Source organism: Pipistrellus hanaki (assembly GCF_964339955.1).
Source record: "Pipistrellus hanaki genome assembly, chromosome: 2".
NCBI classification, from domain to species: Eukaryota; Metazoa; Chordata; class Mammalia; order Chiroptera; family Vespertilionidae; genus Pipistrellus; species Pipistrellus hanaki.
The window spans coordinates 121,374,464-121,394,388 of record NC_140504.1 but is presented as its reverse complement, the minus strand read 5'-3'; the positions used below and the strand labels follow the sequence as shown (position 1 = coordinate 121,394,388).

At 36.9% G+C, this 19,925-nt stretch overlaps 1 protein-coding gene across 7 annotated transcripts in view; it reads right to left on the bottom strand.

Annotated features, from left to right (window-relative positions):
• HIVEP1 (HIVEP zinc finger 1) overlaps positions 1–19,925 on the bottom strand; it is a 145,997-nt gene that overhangs the window by 73,051 nt on the left and 53,021 nt on the right. The window contains exon 3 of one of the 7 annotated variants that reach the window (XM_084872699.1): positions 19,719–19,785. The exons of the other annotated variants lie outside the window; for them this stretch is intronic. Within the exon in view, the coding sequence (XP_084728825.1) occupies positions 19,719–19,752 (34 nt within the window). The 5' untranslated portion in view covers positions 19,753–19,785. The remainder of the gene's footprint in view (positions 1–19,718; positions 19,786–19,925) is intronic. 7 annotated transcript variants of the gene reach the window in all.

Sequence of the window (19,925 nt, the reverse complement as noted above, 5' to 3'; positions counted from 1 at the left end):
GCGCCGGCCCTAATTGCTCGGCACCATCAGCAGGTGCAAGCAGCAGCTGCCAGCCCCGATCACCCCACAGGGCTTCTCCACTGCCCCCTGCTTCTGAGGGGCAATCGGGGCCAGTAGCAGCCGCCACTCATACCCGCAGCCAGCACCACCACCTGCACTGGCTGCTGGTGCCAGCCCCAATTGCTCCATGCTGTCAGTGGGTGCAAGTGGGCCCTGCATCATCATGTGAAAGGAGTGGCGGCAGGAGTGGGGCTGCTGGCAGAAAGGGGACTGGGGGCTGTGGTGGGAGAGGCCAGGCACAAGCCCTGGTGATGGGCCAAGACCTGCCCTGTGCCCACTGCAGCCTCGCGGCCCACAGTTCTTTCAAGGTGCACAAATTCATGCACCGGGCCCCTAGTATTATGATAATGAGTTAAGGCATAGCAAAGAGGATCAGGAACAAAATATTCCATAATAACATGTAAAGTGGCTACTCTTGTTATACTCTTTTATGGCTTGTCCTTTGAAAAATCGTTCATTTATCCTTTTCAGAAAGCATGTACCCATTGTGATACTGGGCAAATTAAACAGTTCAAAGAGAAAAGTAGACATAAGCTCCAACGTGCTGTTAAAATTATGAATCAACTAAGTACAATGTTTCTTCCATAAAAAATCATATTGATATCAAAACTGACCATGAAAATAACAAAATATACACAGAGGTAAAATAAATGTGTGATATTGAACCATCTAAGGCTTTTAAATTTTTTTTTTTTTTTTTTTTTTGCCCCTGTAATAACATCTGGTTTCATTTTACAGGCAGTTACTTAATTGTGATTATAGAGGTGAGAACTGTTTCTTGATAGGCCATTGCTCAAATGCTGAGCTTTTAAAAGTGGGGTAATATACCTTTTTATCTCTAGAGGGTGCTAAGGCCACTGACTCTTATGGTTGGGCATACATTTCCTAAGAAGTAAAAAGCAAAGCAAACTCCCAGTCTGCTTCCCAGAGCCTCACACAGGTTGGGAGGGAGCTGTGCCAAGGGGGTAAATGGGAGTTGGAAAGTTGGCCGTGTTACAACACCCCAAAACTCAAACTCTGCTGCGTATGAAAAGTCACATAATATTAGAGGCACTTAAACATCCTAACACTGAGGCTGACCCCACACCAATTAAATCAGCATTAAAAAAATTCCCCAGGTGATTCCAACATACAGCCAAACTTGAAAACCAATGTTTAAAATACAGATAGTATCAGATCTTTAAAATTATGTAAAATGCAAACAGGGGGAAAGTCTCATCAGCCATACCTTGGCAGCAAGTTTTTATCCAGCAGCAGGGACAACAGCAGGGACATTGTCTGTCTGTCTTATCAAAAGAGCTGGTGAGCTAGTGGCTACCGAGGAAGATAAGGAAGGGAGAACTCCCTGTGTGCTTTGGGCTAAGGATATCCAATTAAACTTCACTTCGAAAAAACAAAGCCAAAGCACAGATTCTTCATAAGTATAATACCCAAATAGGCCTAATGTTTATTATTAATGTAAGCCCTAAACTAGAAAATTAATTTCAACCTAAAAATTCAATGTTTGAAAAATTTAAAACTATTTAAAATTAAACTATTAATGTAATAAACTACTGTGAAAAGATACTGAAAATTGACATTGACTAATACAGTTTTCTACTAATCACATTAAAACACTTTGCCCATTGTGATTTAGATATGATTATTAGAGTATGACAGCACTGGTTTCTTCTTTTCATTTGAAATTTTTGATGTACTGACTGGAAGGAGATAGTCATGGTAACTATGGTGGGAAGAGAAAGGAATATGAAGACAGAGTGTTTTATACTGAGAGGCTAAATGCCAGATTTATTTGGGTTACTAACCCAGAAACAGAATAATACAGGTACACATTCAAGTGTGTATGCCCATGAGTGCATGCACATGTACATGTATACACGCACGAGCGCCCACATACACACCACAAACACACACATCCTGAACTCAAGGCTAAAGATGTAGATGTAGAAATGGTTGGAGGAGACCCAGGAGGTGTGGATCTCAAAGAGTGAAAATAACTTTCTGGCTCTTCAGTCTGGCTATGTCCCCAACCCCCAGTCAGCAAATAGCATATCCATTCTTCCCTACAATACGTTTTCTAAAGGCCCTTATTTTAAAAATGAAGGAAGAAAAGGAGGGAGAGACTTAAATAAAGGTGTTGCTATTTTACCTAGGGCAAAAACAGAAATGAAGCATAGTGAAGTCTAGCTAGCTGGCCAAATGCATGCTACCACCCTGTGTGTGCCTGGGGGCTCTTCTTGGCACACCTTCATCTCCTGGAAGCCCACTCATTATTCATTCATCATCAGGAAACAAAGCTGAGCGTGCCAGGAACGGTGACAACTGTACTATGGATTGGGGTAAATAATATCTTGGTATTTCAGATTTCAGATTTCACTGGTTGCATTTTGGTCTCAAACTACTGTAGATACAAATAAATTTATATCCTTCAATAAGTGGGGGGGAGAGAGAGATGACAAAGATGAGAAATGTGGGGAGGAAGAAGAGAAATGGTGGAGATCAAAGCCTTTTGAGTAAGAATATTTAGAGGCACAGAAGACTGGAAGGAAAAACAGCAACCAATTTTTTTTAGATATAAGTAGATGAAATATCATTTGGGTGTAAATAATTTTTCAATATTTCAGTTTTCTACTACAGACCCCACAAACATCTATAACGTGCAGGTTCCCAGCTACCTGGCCCTAATTTCATCTGATTTTTGCTTTTTTTATTTCAAATAATATGCCATATTTCAAATCTACACACATATAACTGGTAACTCATATAAAACCAAGCCATAGCTATGTTAGACAAAAAACAAAAACAAAACACCCATGTTCAAATATAATCTAATAATATCTAAAGAGCATCTGGAAATTTAAAAGCAATCAGTTAAAACAATCTTTAAAGAAATCTACTTATATATTTGAGCATCTAAAAACAGTCCAATGGCCCACCTGGTTTGGCTCAATGGTTGAGCTTCGACCTATGAACCAGGAGGTCATGGTCTGATTCCTGGTCAGGGCACATGCAGGGGTTGCAGGCTTGATCTCCAGTGTGCAGTGTGAAGGAGACAGCTGGGCAATGATTCTCTCTCATCATTGATATTTCTCTCTCATCACTGATATTTCCTCCCCCCCCCCTCTCTCTCTTCCTCTCTAAAATCAATAAAAATGTATTAAAAAACAACAAAAACCAGACCAATGGTAGAAAATTTTGTACATCAACAACAACAAAGCTTTTGAAAAGTACTTTGCAAAGAAAAAAAAGAGAGAGACTTGCTGAAACCAGTTTGGCTCAGTGGATAGAGCATCAGCCTACAGACTGAAAGGTCCAGGTTCGATTCCGGTCAAGGGCATGAACTTTGGTTGCTGGCATATCCCCAATAAGGGGTATGCAAGAGGCAGCTGATAGATGATTCTCTCTCACTGATGTTTCTAACTCTCTATCCCTCTCTCTTCCTCTCTGTAAAAAAATCAATAAAATATATTTTAAAAAAAAAGAGAGAGAAAGAGACTTGGAAATATCTATATATCAGAAGAACATAAAGACATGAACCTATAAAATATGTAAAACTTATTTGTCTTGAATTTAAAATATTTAAAAATTAACAGACTACAGAAAACTGGAAATTTAAACACTTATAGGATATTTGATCACTTAAGAAATTGCTTTTCTCCATTTCTTAAAATTATTGTGATTACATAAATTTTTACATCCCTTATCTTTTGGAGCATATAGAATGAAAACATATTAATGAAATAATATATCTGAAATCTCCTTTGAAATAGTATGGAGGGGGAAGTGCTTAGGATGGTAAATGAAAAAATACTAGCTATTGCTGTTAATTACTAAGCCTAATGACAGGCAATTCAAGGTTTATTACACCATTTTATTTTGTAATCATTTTGAAACTTCCACAATGAAAACTTTAAAAAGGGAACAAAAGAAGCCCAGTTTAAAAAAAATACAAAAAAAAACTGAGTTTATAAAAGTATTGTTAATTTATTGTTACAATGATATAGTTCAAATAGTAATGTTAAGCAAGAAACGATATATAACAATATAACAATGTTTAAGTAAATAAAGCAAAGTATCTAAAGGCAAAGTACATAGTAGGAATTCAATAAAGATTACTGCCGCCCAAAATAATCATAGCCAAGAGGAAACAAAATAATTTCTGAACTACCACTAGTTGTCAGATTTATATATACCAAAGCTGAAAAGAATGACAATAAGAATAGAAAACTATTTCTAGAAATATGATAGCCAGTGCTTTTTTTTAAATTATTATTTCTTGATAGTCAGTGTTCTTAATTCCTTTTGGTAAGGAAGGGGAAGGGTACAAATTTGAAGACTAAAAAACTTTACAAGATACCAAGTTTTTTAAATAATCAAAAATCAAAATCTCAGGAGTACCATATATATCATTTACTTCCATTTGTGTCAAAATATAAAAATGAATGTGGGTATGAAAGGATACATGAATAACTGCTGCTGGTGTGTACACTCACACCTAGAAAAGAAAGATGTCTATTTCACTGTACTTTTTACCTGTCTTTCCTGTTTTAATTACTTAATATAACAAAAAATACAATATATGAAATAGATGGTATTAACAGCATATGAAACACTGGGGCAGAAAAGCTTAGTGAACTTGAATACAGGTTAAAACAAATTATCCAAACAGAAGCACAAAGAGAAAAGACTGAAAAATAACACTGTTTCAATGACGTGTGGAGCAGAGTGAAATAATCTAACATACAGGTAATTAAAGTCCCAGCAGGAGAGGAGAGAGAAAACTACAAAGAAAGAATAGCTGAAGAAAAAATGGCAAATTTTTATCAAATTTGACTAAAAACATTAACCTACACTAAACTCCAAGAAGAATGAATATAAATGAAACAGCACATAGGCATGTCACAGTGCAAGTACAGAATACAGAGGTGTGGGAGTTATGACAACAGACTTTTAGAGTGCTGGAGAGAAAAAAAAAATGCCAAACTAGATTTTTCTATTTAGCAAATTTATCCTTCAAAAATGAAAGCAATAAAGATATTTTCAAGTAAACAAAAGTTGAGAAAATTTGTTACCAAATTTTTCACAAAGGAAGTAGTTAGCCAACTCCCACACTTGGAAGAACTCTTGCCAAAAATAACATTAATTAGGCTTATAACTTCATGTATATGGATGTGATCTATTCAGGCTAAAAATAGCTTTCTGGTCATTTATCAGCTATTGTCATTCTCTAATTTAAAGGCTAAATGCATCATACCAACCACATTAGGCAAATCCTGGTGGAAAACATACTAAAATATATCTGAACTTAAGAAAAGTTAAAGTTATTTCTAGTTATAATATTGGTGCACAAAGAGATAACCATGTCACAATTAATTTGGAATGCTAATAAGATTATTTCTTAAATCTCTAAAATAGATGCTTTAAGTAAACTAGTAAGTCATAATTAACAGACATATACATGCATGAATGAGGTGTGGAGAGGAAGGAGGACAAAAAAAGGAAAACCCCTCGGAGCTGTCAGGAAAGGTGGCCTCTCTCTGCTTTTCTATCTTTTCTAGGTGAGACCTAACATCCACAACCTCAGTTCGGGTCAGAAATGAATTTCCATTTTATTATAATAGAAATCACTGATAGACATCCTCAGATACTCACAATTTCCACAACTTAATTTTCAGAGGGGAAAAGTTATCATCACTGCTGAGGTAACTGGCATTACAAACCAGCATTTAAGTTTCAATTACAACCCTGTGATTTTACCCACTGTTATTAAAAATAGATCATTAAGTTATGCTATGATGATCTTACTAAAGTACCCCAGAAAACAGAATTTTGAGGTTATTTGCTGCAGAAACAAATTCCACCAGGTATCCATGAATGCCATGTCACAGAATGGGTCTGGAATGCATAGTCCTTACCTTTAGTAATATTTATGAATCTACTCTGCCTACTACAGGGATGTGTTGCTTTAGAAATATGTAAACTTCATATTGGAACTCGAAAAGCATGACAATGATGTTATGTCAAAGAATTATTTACCAGTGGAGGCATTGGAGGAAAAAGCACTGGAGGAGAAAGCTGAGTAGACAGGAAGAAACAGTGGTATGCACCAAAGAGTGCCACTTGCAAAAATGTGAGACCTCTCATCTCTCAAGATCGCATCTAGTCTATAAAGAAAGGCAAATCATTCAAGTTTTGGCAGTCACAATCTTAAGACTTATGGTTTCCAAAATTCACCAAAGTATAGGACATTTGGTAATGTCTAACTTTGCTGAGAAACACATGTGAATCCCGTGCACAGCCAAGCTGGAACAGAGGGTTCACTTCAATCGGTGAGTCAGCCCTTCAGTCTGCCAAGTGCCCACCTTCACTGTGCTTTATTCTTTGTTGTCTAGAGTGTAACACTCTAGCAAACCCCAAGCCGTCTGATTCTCCATCCGAAAACCTCTCCCAACTCTCCACATCTACCACATGGTCCAACCCATCACATCTCATTGAGACTTCTGCCACAGCCTCTGCACTGGCCTCCATGTCATATCATGCACTTCCATGCTGTCTAACCCACACCCACCACAAAGCCAAGCCTGCTCCCTTGCATTATTCTCACTTAATCTTTTTCAACAGTGTCATAAGCAAGTTCTATAACTACATTACATATACTTCATTAATGTCGAGAGAGAAAGAGAGAGAGAGAGAGAGAGAGAGCCCTATATATATTAGTGGCCCGTGTACTTCATTAATGTCAAAAGAGAGAGAGAGAGAGAGAGAGAGAGAGAGAGAGAGAGAGAGAGAGAGCGCTATATATATATATATATATATATATATATATATATATATATTAAAATATTTTCTCTAATTAATTCCCTTTTAATATGCACAAATTTTGTGCACCGGGCCACTAATTTATATATATTAAAAGGGAATTAATTAGAGAAAATATTTTAATATTGCTAATTGCCCTTTCTCTATAATAGAAGTGTCAGAGGAGCTGAAACGGGTTTGGCTCAGTGGATAGAGCGTTGGTCTGCGAACTGAAGGGTCCCAGGTTGGATTCCAGTCAAGGGCATGTACCTTGGTTGCGGGCACATCCCCAGTAGGGGGTGTGCAAGAGGCAACTGGTCAATGTTCCTCTCTCATTGACGTTTCTAGCTCTCTATCTCTCTCTCTTCCTCTCTGTGAAAAATCAATAAAATATATATATATTTTTAAAAAGTGTCAGAGGTGAAAGAAAATTAGTAAAATGTATATGAAATCTCCCTCCTGTTAGAGTCTGGGACTCACCACAGGACCCAGAGTCAAGTCCCCGCCCACCACCCGTACATGCTTTGAAAATGCAGGAGACCCAGATCCGGCCGGCCCCACATCCGTAAAGCCCCAATCAGAAAAGAAAAAAGAATTAAAAAAAAAAAAAAAGAAGATAATGTAAGGAGTTCTGGCTCACCTTTAAGAGTAGCAACATTCACATTATGAGGGTACCAGAAGGAGAAGAGAGAGATATTGAAAATCTATTTGAAGAAATAATGACAGAAAACTTCCCCCACCTGGTAAAAGAAAAAGACTTACAAGCCCAGAAAGCACAGAGAATCTCAAACAAGAGGTACCCAAATAGGTCCACACTAAGGCACATCATAATTAAAATGCCAACGGCAAAAGATAGAGAGAATCTTAAAAGCAGCAAAAAAAATAAAAAATAAAAAAAGGCAGTTAGTTACCTACAAGGAATCATACATACGACTATCAGCTGATTCTCAACAGAAACTTTGCAGGCAAGAAGGGAGTGGCAAGAAATATTCAAGTGATGAACAGCAAGACCCTACAACCAAAATTACTCCACCCAGCAAAGCTATCATTTAGAACTGAAAGTAAGACAAAGAGCTTCACAGACAAGAAAAAGCTAAAGGAGTCAATAACCACCAAATCAGTATTATATGAAATGCTGAAGGGTATTCTTTAAGAAAAGGAAGAAGAAAAAAGATCAAAAAGAGGAACAATAAAATGACAATAAGTAGATATCTATCAACTATTGAATCTAAAAATCAAAATAAAACAAACAAGTAATCTAATGAACAAAATAAACTGATGAATAAAAAAGAATCAGAGGTATGGGAACATGGAACAAACTGAGGAATCTTAGAGGGAAAGGGGTGAGGGGATGGGAAGAGATTAGTATTATAGAGGAATATGCAAATTGTCCAGGATGCTATCACAGGAACAGTAACTACAGGCAGGCTGCCTGGGGTGACAAGGCTGGAAGGGAGGTTAGTGAGGGATGACCAAACAACTGAACATAGGCTATTTGGGGTGATCAGGCAGGCAGAGAGGTTAGTGAGGGACGACCAAATGAATGAACAGCAAGCTGCATGGAGTGACCAGGCTGGTGGGGGGGTTGGGGGGCAGTTGGTGGTGACCAGGCCAGCAGGGGGGGTGGGGCAGTAAGGGGTGACCAGGCCAGCAGAGGGGCAGATAGGGGCAACCAGGTCAGCAGAGGGGGACAGTTGGGGACAACCAGGCCAGCAAGGGGGACAATAAGGGGTAACCAGGCTGGTGGGCAGGACAGTTAGGGGCAACTAGGCTGGCAGAGGGGGACAGTTGGGGGCAACCAGGTTGGCAGGGGGGCAGCTAGAGGTGACCAGGGCAGCAAGGAGGGCAGTTAGGGACGATCAGGCAATTGGATATTCCCCAAGGGGTCCCAGATTGGAGAGGGAACAGGCTGGGCTAAGGGAACCCTTCCTCCCCACCTCCCCACCCCCGCACAAATTTCATGCACCAGGCCTCAAGTATGTATATAAGCCTTACCTGTGGACATAGACAAAAGGGTAGTGAAGGCCTGGGGTGGGCAGGAATGGGTGGAGGAGGTCACGGAGGGGGAGGGGGAGAAAGGGGTCATGTGTAATATTCTCAACAATATAGATTTTTTTAATAAAGAGAAAAATAAAATATATGATTAATTACCTATGGAAAAACAGGCATGAAGAGATATAACTGCTTCTATGTCACTCAACTAAGATAAGGAAAGCTGGGATTTCATCCCAGGATACCTGAAAAGGAAGTTTTGCCCACTATGCCACGTTGTAGTTTTTACATGCAAGAAATAGTTTTAACCACCAAGAAAGTGTAGTGGTTAAAACATCCATGGTTTCAAGTCCTGGTCACCCCTTCTTATCTCTATGACACTGGACAAGTTACTTTACCTGCTAAAATTCATTTATTTCATTTGTAATATGGGTAAAAAAAACAACGCCCATCTCTCAAAGTTATAGGAGATTCAGAAAAGGCAAAAGTGTAAATGTTTAGAAAAGTAGTTAGCTTGGAGTGGACACTCATTAAAAATTGACTGTTATTATCTAACAAATACACAAATACTTTATACCACATGGCTCTTTGACTTGCATGAATACTGAAAAAAAAGTAAATTTGTTTTCCTTGTTGAGCAGGTGTACCTTAGAATTAATTCAAAAATAAAAATGTCAATTTCACCAAAACTGGTTTGGCTCAGTGGTAGAGTGTCCGTCTGCGGACTGAAAGGTCCCAGATTCGATTCCGGTCAAGGGCATGTACATTGGTTGCGGGCACATCCCCAGTAGGGGGTGTGCAAGAGGCAGCTGGTCGATGTTTCTCTCTCATTTACGTTTCTAACTCTCTCTCCCTCTCCCTTCCTCTCTGTAAAAAAAATCAATAAAATATTTTTTAAAAAGTCAATTTCATTAATATCTGTACCTAATAATTTGTAAACTTTTATGCCTCTAGATATATTTTGAAAGAAAAAAATATTAATCTTAATATTACAAGCATAGTAAAACTAAGGTTATCATCTATAGCAGCGTTTTTCAACCGCTGTTCCGCGGCACCCTAGTGTGCCACGAGATGTTGCCTCGTGTGCCGTAGGTGCAGACAAGACAAGAATTTTATAATTTTTCACTATTTTGTTTACTTAATATTTCATAATAAAGTAATTATAAAATACTTTCTTTGTGTTTATTTGATTCCTATTCAAGAGAATTACTTTATATATAGTCAATATAGGCACAGAGTTAAATTTTTTAACATTTTCTAATGGTGGTGTGCCTCGTGATTTTTTTCATGAAACAAGTGTGCCTTTGCCCAAAAAAGGTTGAAAAACACTGATCTATAGAATACTTCCACATACAATTTCCAAAAAATATTTACTGAACCATTTCTGAAATAACTTGAAGTAATGCTTTTCAAATAAATTCTATGACAAATTTGTTCATTTTACAAAGCTTTTCAATAGTATTGTGTATCACTATGAATGACACTATGTCTAGATTTTGCATAAAAGTATTTTTATTTAGGAAACACTTGGTTTGGCATTTCTTTCATGAATTAAATTAGGCAACTATTTATTTTTTTATTGTAATATGCATTAAGTAATCAAGAACTGTAACAAACTTACAATGTATTCTCTACCTAAACAATTTCTGACTCAAACACTAAGAAACAATATTATAAACAATATAAATAAGAGAATTCTCATGCAGGTATCATCAGAAAACTGAGAGGTCAAGTAAGTTTCTTTATATTTAACTTGGTAAACTGAACACATTATATGATTTCCTCAAGAGAAATACACCTTTATTTAGAAATATTTTAAACAGTAGTTCGGAATTTTAAGTTAAAATTACTAATCACATTTGTTTTTAAACAAAGGCATTATCCATCCACAATATCCATGAGAAAACAAGACTAATATAATAATATTTACCACTTATGTAAAGAAAACCAAAAACTACATAAAATATTTTAAACTCATTAAAAATGTTATATTTGATATAAAACTATTCCTTAAAATATATATTAGCAGCAATGACAAAATTCCTAAAATTCAGCTCTTAGCTAAAGCATATTTATCAACAAGACACACAACTAATTTCCTTCTATTGTGCAGAAAAATTCTTACAACTTTCATTATTTCATTTGTCTTATATTATATGGCGACATCACACTATAACATGCATATTTTAATGATGCCAGGTTAAGTAACCCATTCATGTCTGGTTACAGTTTAACCTACCATATTAGCTTTCTCTGAGTGCATTATTCCCATCATAATTTATTTGACTTGCTGTTTATGTCATTTATCTGTATACAAACATGCTGATTGAAGTTATTCAGTTTCTTGTAACAAGGGTATACATTTTGTGTAATATGTTTAGGATCTTTTAATCAAATCTCAAGTGTAAGAAATCATATGAAGGGTGGAAATACATACAACATCACAATCCTTTCACTTCACATAGAGAATCCACAGGCACTCCCACAAACCTGTCTGTCACACCCAGGGGTATCTGCACAGTCACGTTACCAGCCATGAAAGGTCAGCCAGCCCCCATAATCTGTGCTGCCGAGGCACACCTGAGCTCCCTGCCCCTTCCCGTCATATTCAGGAGCAGCTCTAAGACAGAATCGCTCTCATAGGCTGCGGTCCTACAAGTCCTCCCCCACTACCTCTCCATGGCAACCGCAGCTACAGAAAAGCCAGTCCACCTCTTACGCAAATGAAAAGAGGCCACAAATGTCAGCAGTCACATCCCCCCTTTCCCTCCCTATTTCAATTTCTTCTTAAAGTAACAGTAGTACATTCTTCTCATTTTGCATTTTAGAACACCTTCCACCACTTAATGGATAGGAAAGCAACTTAGAAAAATTAGAGTTAAATATTCATCTGTAAGACCACTTACATAATGTGACTGAGAATCCAAAGACGATTATGATTTGCTGAGTAGCATTTATCAAGCCAGTGTCTCAGCACGTCTCCTTTGTATCTGAGCATCCTAGTATTTGAGCTAAGAATCCTTTAAGAATATCCTGTGAATGAGCTTTCTTAGAGACAAAGAGAGAGACAGAGAGAGAGAGGCCATCTATTATAATTACCAAAACACTCAGTACTCCATATGCATGGTTTCTTTTGCAAGTTCATGTCTTATTTAATAAGAGGCTGATATGCAAATTGTCCCTACGGGTGGGAGTTTGGCTAACTGGGAGTTAGACATGTGTTGGCCACCAGGGGCTGCATAGAACATGGCAGGCGTCAGTAATGCAGTGCTGGCAGGAACAGCAGTGGAGCTGCTGCTGACCCTGATCACCTGCCAGGCTAGCAACCCTACCTGTGCACAAATTTCATGCAGTGGGTCTCTTAATTTATTTAGAAAAGGTCAAGGGTGTTTTTTAATTTGTTTTTACTTTTTAAACCAAATAGTCAATGCTCTATTAATAATCCTAAAGGAAGGAAAAACTGAAAATTATTCTTTAACTGTAATCAGATTTAGCTTGTATTATGATTACTTGAACAGTTTCCTTTCCTAAATTATAAAATAGTCTGGCTGGGGTGACTCAGTAGTTGAGCATCAATCCAGGAACTAAGAAGTCACCAGTTTGATTCCCAGTCAAAGTATATGACCTGGTTGTGGGCTCAATACCCAATAGGGGGCCTGCAGGAGGCAGCCAATCAATGATGTTTCTCTCTCTCAGTGATGTTTCTATCTCTCTATTCCTCGCCCTCTCTCTCACTAAAAATCAATAGAAACATGTTTTTAAAAAATAAAAAATAAAATAATGTTTAGTTTATACTTTTTATGGCTCCAGAGAGTAGAGAGCAGAAGTAAGCCCCATCCATAGGATCATGACTAACAACAAGAAGACTACTCAAGCATAGTGGGAGCTGTCTCTGAACCAACCCAGCCCAGATATGAAGCTAAGAATGAGGCATGGGTACACAGCAGAAGTATAGTCAAGAGATTCCAGTTAAAGTAAAAAGAATGAAAACAACTCAGCAAATAAGACCAACCACAGGCAGGTATGCAGCCTTTATGAAGTCAAACATAAAACAGGGAGCAAGAGAGGGGAGATCATGAAGGACTTAGCACCATGAAAATCATCTAAGTCTTCATCCTGAGGTCTACAATTAGAGTATAGGATTGTAGGTAACACAATGAGATACTCAGATTAAAAAATTATTGCCCAGCAGGTGTGCTCAGTGAGCATCCACCCATGAACCAGGGCTCATGATTCTATTTTCAATGAGGGCACATGCCCAGGTTGTGGGCTCTATATCTCCAGTAGGGGGCGTGCATGAAGCATCCAATAAATGATGTTTCTCTCTCATGGATGTTTCTCTCTATCCCTCTTCCTTTCTCTCTCTCTCAAAAAAAAATATTAATTGATTAATTAATTACTCAAATTATCCATTGCTTGCATTCTGAATGTTTAAAGGGATCTTCCCACCCAACAAAAAGTGTGGGAAAAGAAAGTAGAAACATCTATGTATCTCAAATTAAACAGCGATTAACTGCACATAGCAAGCTACTTTTTAAAAAGGTGCTAGATGAAATTTTGTTTTTCAAAGCTTAACAGGAACCCAGCATGAACCAGATCATCAAACGTGTATCAAGAGTCCAATAAACTAGTCTCAGCAATACCACCATTATTGGGGAGCTGTATGTACTGGGCTGCCTGCCCAACTGTAGGGACTCACACCTACAAAATGGAAAAATCCACCTATTGCCTAAAAGTTCAATTTCAGAACTCACTACGCCAAAGTAAGTTCTTGGTTCAGGTTATGTCTTCCAGACTAAGAATGAATGGGTAAGGGCCTTGTTTTATTCATTTTTATATCTCTAAGATCTAATATTTGTTCTATCAGAAATGGCCAGAAATATTTTGACCAAAAGCTTTCCAGGTTCCTCTCAGCTAATAAGAGCAATAATTCTAGAATTTTTTTTTTAAAGAATTGACTTCCAAAGAGTTAAACAACTTGGGTGTGAGCTTAAAATGCAATGTAAATCATCCATTGCTTTCTTTAACCTTCATCGACTATTTCCAGTTCTCTAAGCACAGGGCAGGTGAATGCTATTTTCAAATAACTAAAAATGCAGTATAAACAAATTATATACAACATTTTCCAAATCACTGCAACACTGAAAACTGGCAAATGCTCCCAGATCAAAGTCCCTTACATTACTGCAGCATTCTGATTTTAAAATTATCTTCTTTTTAGAGTCTACACATACAGCTTATAGATAATGTAAAAGAGAAAGGAATATATCCAGACCTCCCAAAGATATTGAGGCATTTTAAAAATAGATATAATAGCTATGATAATAAATCTAGTTATCTATATTCCTTCCTTCCCACACTAATGAGACATGACAGTTCAATATGCTGGCTTCAGGGGTTTATTAACTCTAAACCTAATATTCTTCATATTTTATAATGACTGTTTAATGATAATTGATTATTAGGAAGGATTCTAAAGAAAGACCAACTCCCCTCCGATCCTCCAAATATTACTTAATTTTATATTCATCATTCTGGTCTATTTAAGACTAAGCCAGGAGGATACATTGATTAATACCAAGATCATCTCCAGACAACACATTCCTGAAAAGCTACCCCAATGAAAGCAAAGATGAGCATGAAATTCACTTTTAAATATCTAGATTACTGATTCCCACCATTTCAAGTGTTAGGATGTCTTTTTTTTAATTATTATTATGTATTCCTCCCAGTGATTATAGTTTATACTTTTACTCTATGTTGAACTAGGAAGCATATAAATGATAAAAATATATAAACAAACACTTTTAAATAAATCTGTATTTTGTTAGTCACAATAGCATCTACATCCACTGACTTATTTAAAATATAGTAGCACCAAAATATATTAAATATATATTAAGATTATTACCAAGTCAGATCTCATGAACTGTAAGGACAGCTTGATGTCAAAAAAATATATGCCAGAAGCCAAAACAGAGTAATAAAAATACCATACCTATTTCTAGAAAAATACCCAGGAAGTTATGATTAGAAAATAATTTCTGAAATTATGTAAAGCATATTCCTGAGAATCAAACTGCAATCATTGAATTTAATTGTGCACTCTCAGTAGTATTCCTGTTGAAGTCAGAATTTTATCAGTGATACTATTCAATACTTCACTAGAGGTCCTAGACAACTTACTAAAATAAGAAAAGAAATCTTAAGAGATATGAAAATTTTAAAGGAATAAACAAAATAATTTATTTGCAGCTATGTGATGATCTAATTTAAAAAATCCAAGAAAATCAGCTGAATTGGTAACAATTAATAAAAATTCAGTCAAGTGGCCACATACAGAATCCTATACAATAAAAGCATACTATGCAAATTGACCTAACGGTGGAACAACCAGTCAGCGGGCCGACAACCAGGTGGCGCCAGGCCAGCCAAAGTATGTGCCAGTGGGCAAAGGGAGTGGAAAGTGATCAGAGGGCAGAGGTGATCGGGAGACACTAGCAACCAGCAGTGATGGAGGGGCTATCAGGGGTGGGGCCAGCTGTTTGCCCGCTAGCACCATCCCCTGATTGGCCCATCCAGTTGCCTCCTGCAGAGGGAGGCCAGTCAGCGGCTTAGGCCCACTTCTTGTCAGTAAGACATTCCCTGAGGGCTCCCAGGCTGTGAGAGGGTGCAGGCTGGGCTGAGGGGGTCCCCCCTACCCCCACCAAGTACACGAAATCTTTGTGCACCAGGACTCTAGTCAACTTATAGAAAGCAACAGTTTTAATGTACTTTCAAATGTATTACAAACAAAACCAAAAATAATACATATAGAGAAAGGCAAATGTGACAAGATGTTAACAGCTGTGAATTTAAGTAAAGGAAACATGGGTATTAATACTAATCTTATTACTTTTAAGATTATCACACTCCCTCAGTCTAAGATGCCATACAACATGGCAAAGACATTCCTTTCTTCAAATCCTCTTATGTTGCCCAGTTACCCTACTGGCAGTTTACCCTATTTTACCTTCAAATAAATGCCAAGGCATTTTAAATTCTTTTCTGCTCTATATCCTTCACCTTCGGTTCTTCATTAATTAATCATTTTATATCTCAACTTCTCTTCTGACTTTTACACCAGATCAAGGGTAAATCTAATCTACAACCCTAAAACTCTTCTAATTCAATATATGACTCTTCTAACTAAAATGCTGAGCAATTAAATCTATAATAATAAAAGCATAATATGCTAATTAGACTGGACATCATTCCAGACGACCTTCCAGACAAAGCTGGGGCTGTGAGGAAAGCCTGGGTCCTGGTGCCGGCTGGTGATTGGAGGAAAACCCAGGTCCAGGTGCCTGCCAGCAGCCAGAGGGAAGCCTGGGTCCCAGATGCCAGAGGGAAACCCGTGCCAGCAGCCAGGGGGAAGGAAAGCCTACTCTTGCACAAATTTCATGCGTTGGCCCTCTAGTATAGTCATCCTTTCTATGAATATTCCACAAAGTACAGTTCCCCTAAATGATGTACAATATTCCTCCATGTCTCACTTGTATTAACTTTATAAACAGCATTGACTTAGTAAGACCCTTGTCCTGGGCACATTTTTATCTACATCATTTTGCTTATTTTGTGCTTAACTTGCTTTCTGAGCAGGTCAATGCTTTTTAATCATGGTTATAAACTCTCATGCTTCAAAACCATAATGCTGGCTGAGTGAATTCAACTTGCACCCTGAAATTTTCTGGCTTGGGAAAAATTCCAGCTCAGAAGTCAAATACTCAACAAAAAGGATTAATGATTTCTTTTCCTTTAGACGGGGTATTTAGTGAGAGGAAATATACAGTCTGTATTGTATTCTTTGGATTGCGGCAGTTCTTCAGATCAAGCACAGAGAAAGTTTTCTATTTTAAATAGAAACCACAAAAGATAATAAAATTAATGAGGATTATTTTAATTGAAAAATTCTCCTTTTTTTCTAGTTCAGATTCCTCAAGTATATGTTCATATTGCACACTGTAACCTTTAGTTTATAACATATGCTGCAAGTGTAATCCTATAATAATTAATTTATTTATTTTTTAAATATATTTTATTGATTTTGTACAGAGAGGAAAGGAGAGAGATAGAGAGCTAGAAACATCGATGAGAGAGTCATCAATCAGCTGTCTCTTGCACACCCCCTACTGGGGATATGCCCGCAACCAAGGTACATGCCCTTGACCGGAATCGAACCCGGGACCTTTCAGTCCCCAAGCCGACGCTCTATCCATTGAGCCAAACCAGTCTCGGCTATAATAATTTATTTAACATTACATTCCTGCACCAGGCAGTAAGCTACAAGAACAGGACCCGTGTCCTTCTTGTTTTACACTATAGTCTTAGACCACCTCCATTAACACACTCAATGTAAGTCTCATGAAAAAGTGAATGAAAGCAGATAAAATGGAAATGAAAAAAGATAGCTTTCTAAAATAAGTATTTAAAATACAAACAATTTTTTTCTAAAAGTTACTGAAGGAAAAATACGTAAGTGAAATATTACAATCCTGAATTAGGTTCTCAATGCTCAGACTTCAATGAACGAGAAGGAAGACACTTCCTATTAAATACTATGCTACACCATCAAAGCATGCACGTTAATTAGCAAAGTAAAAAAGCACAGATGTACCAGGATACTCATCAGATAAAATAGAAACAAACTAATTACACCACAACAAGAGAATGTTAATTATGGCAAAGTAATATGATGCAATATTAAGTACTCGTTTGAAATTGTTGTCCATATGGGATTTTAATGACATTGAGAAATACTAGTAACAGGTTCTATTAAAGGGGACACCACAAAATATATACCATATGATCCCAATTGCATTTTTAAATTCATACACATATATTTATATGCTTATGTGTATATTTGTGTAAATGTGCATGTATAGTCTAGATACACTTACATATACACATATGAAACATTCAAATTATTAGTAGTATTTCTGGATGGACAACTGAGTGACTACACTTTTGGCGAATATGGATCTTTTCAACTTTCTGCAATAAACATACATTAACAAACAATATTATTTGTATAAATCTATCTATGGAGTGAAAGAGAAAGTTGGCTATATTCTGTTCTGCATATCTTATTTTCACAGCATAAATGTTGGTATCAATCCAATTGTTTACACCATAATTAGTCAAATAAGTGAAAAAAATATAATACTCCAAAACACCTTACACTGGCAGCATCACAACTGATAATACAGAACAGACACTTTGTAGTTGCTGAGAACTATGACCTATGAGAGCTTGAAAGCCATTTGCTTTCAAGTACAGTAGACTCTACCTGAAATGCAGAAAGAAAAGATAAGCCATATTTTCTGATACTAACAACTTGTAACTCCTATTTCTCCATGGAGAATGATAAACAAACAAACAAAAAAGAGGTACATTCTCTTTCTGTTTATCCCACTTGTGAGATTTTTTTTTTTTTTTTTTGGTTGGGGGGGCAGGGGAGCAGGGAGGGAAGCCCTAAATATGGAACAAGCACTACACACTAAGATATTCATCATAATAGTATTTATGATAGTATTTATTATGGAAAAGAATTAGAAGCCACCACACAACAGAGCTTTGTGTGGTTATCTCTTCGGCTTTTATGTCATCCCTGTTTTGTTTTGGATTTGATAAGGTTGGGGAAGGAAAACTGTCATTTTCTTTTCTCTCCAAACTTACCCTGGTTGAAGAAGTATATAAGCCCCACACACAACATCCCCTATCATCAACACTTTGGTTTCGGTCAAGACATGGAGTCAACTAGACCAGTGTTTCCCAACCTTCTCTCATGATGAGAATCACCTGGTGGAGTTGTTAAAACACAGATTCCTGAATCCCAACTAAGAAGTGCTAAACTAGAATTTTTGGGAACATATAGGTAAAATTGTACACTTAACTAGTGCTCTAAGACAGATGTTATATACAGAGCACTAAGTTAGGTATGCAATTTTACCTATATGTTCTCAAAAATTCTAGTTTAGCACTTCTTAGTTGGGATTCAGGAATCTGTGTTTTAACAACTCCACCAGGTGATTCTCATCATGAGAGAAGGTTGGGAAACACTGAACTAGACTACAGAGTTTTGAGAACTCTCCCCTTAGAATATTTCTATTGGTCTCTGGATCCTAAGACTTGTAGGCATCTATTTATGTTTTTGTTATATTCAGATATTTGGGTCAATTTCTCATTGAGAATGTTTTCTAACGATAGCTTTTCTTGTCAGAGCTTGTAACACATTTCTATGCTGTTTCTCTTCATTTTTAACCTTGGTAAACTTTATCTTTCAACTTGACTAAGAAAAACCCCACTTTTCTTTTAAACAAACCATATATTGACATCAGCATATTTCCATGTCTAAAGACAAGAGAGTAAAATCTGCTTAGGCATGCCACAGGGCATACCAACACATAAAAGAACTAGCATATGAGAAATATAATAATTAATATTTTATAATAATTAAATTTTATAGCTTATCTCCTGCAAAGCTGTATTCTGCAACACCATATAATCTGGACACATATCCCTTTAGATTTTCTCTAAAAATGGGAATGTGACTTAAAGTAACTGCACAGAAAGTCTTCTGATCTAGGGGAAAATTATAGGTGTAATGGGCACATAGTCCAATTACAAGAACTATATAGTTTTTCCAATAATGAAAATTAAATTATTTCAAAAACTGGTGATCAGTATCCCCACCCCTCACTCTAAGATATTACTATCTGAACATTTGTTACAAGTCCTCAAAGGTACTTTTCCTAACCATTTTGGCATCCATTTTTAAATAATGGAAACTGTTATATCAATAGACAGCCCTTTAAATATGTATTTACCTAGTTTGGGTGTTCCTGGTAAAATATATTTCATTATTTATATGCGTCCTTTTAGGTAAAACATAATCTAAAGGAAAAGAATAAATACATTCACAATCTGAATGGATATACTATAGTTTTGTTACCATCAGAAAACATTTCTATATTCATCTAAAGCTCTGTGCAATTGGAAGCAAGAGTTTCCAAACACTATACCTCTTTTAACCC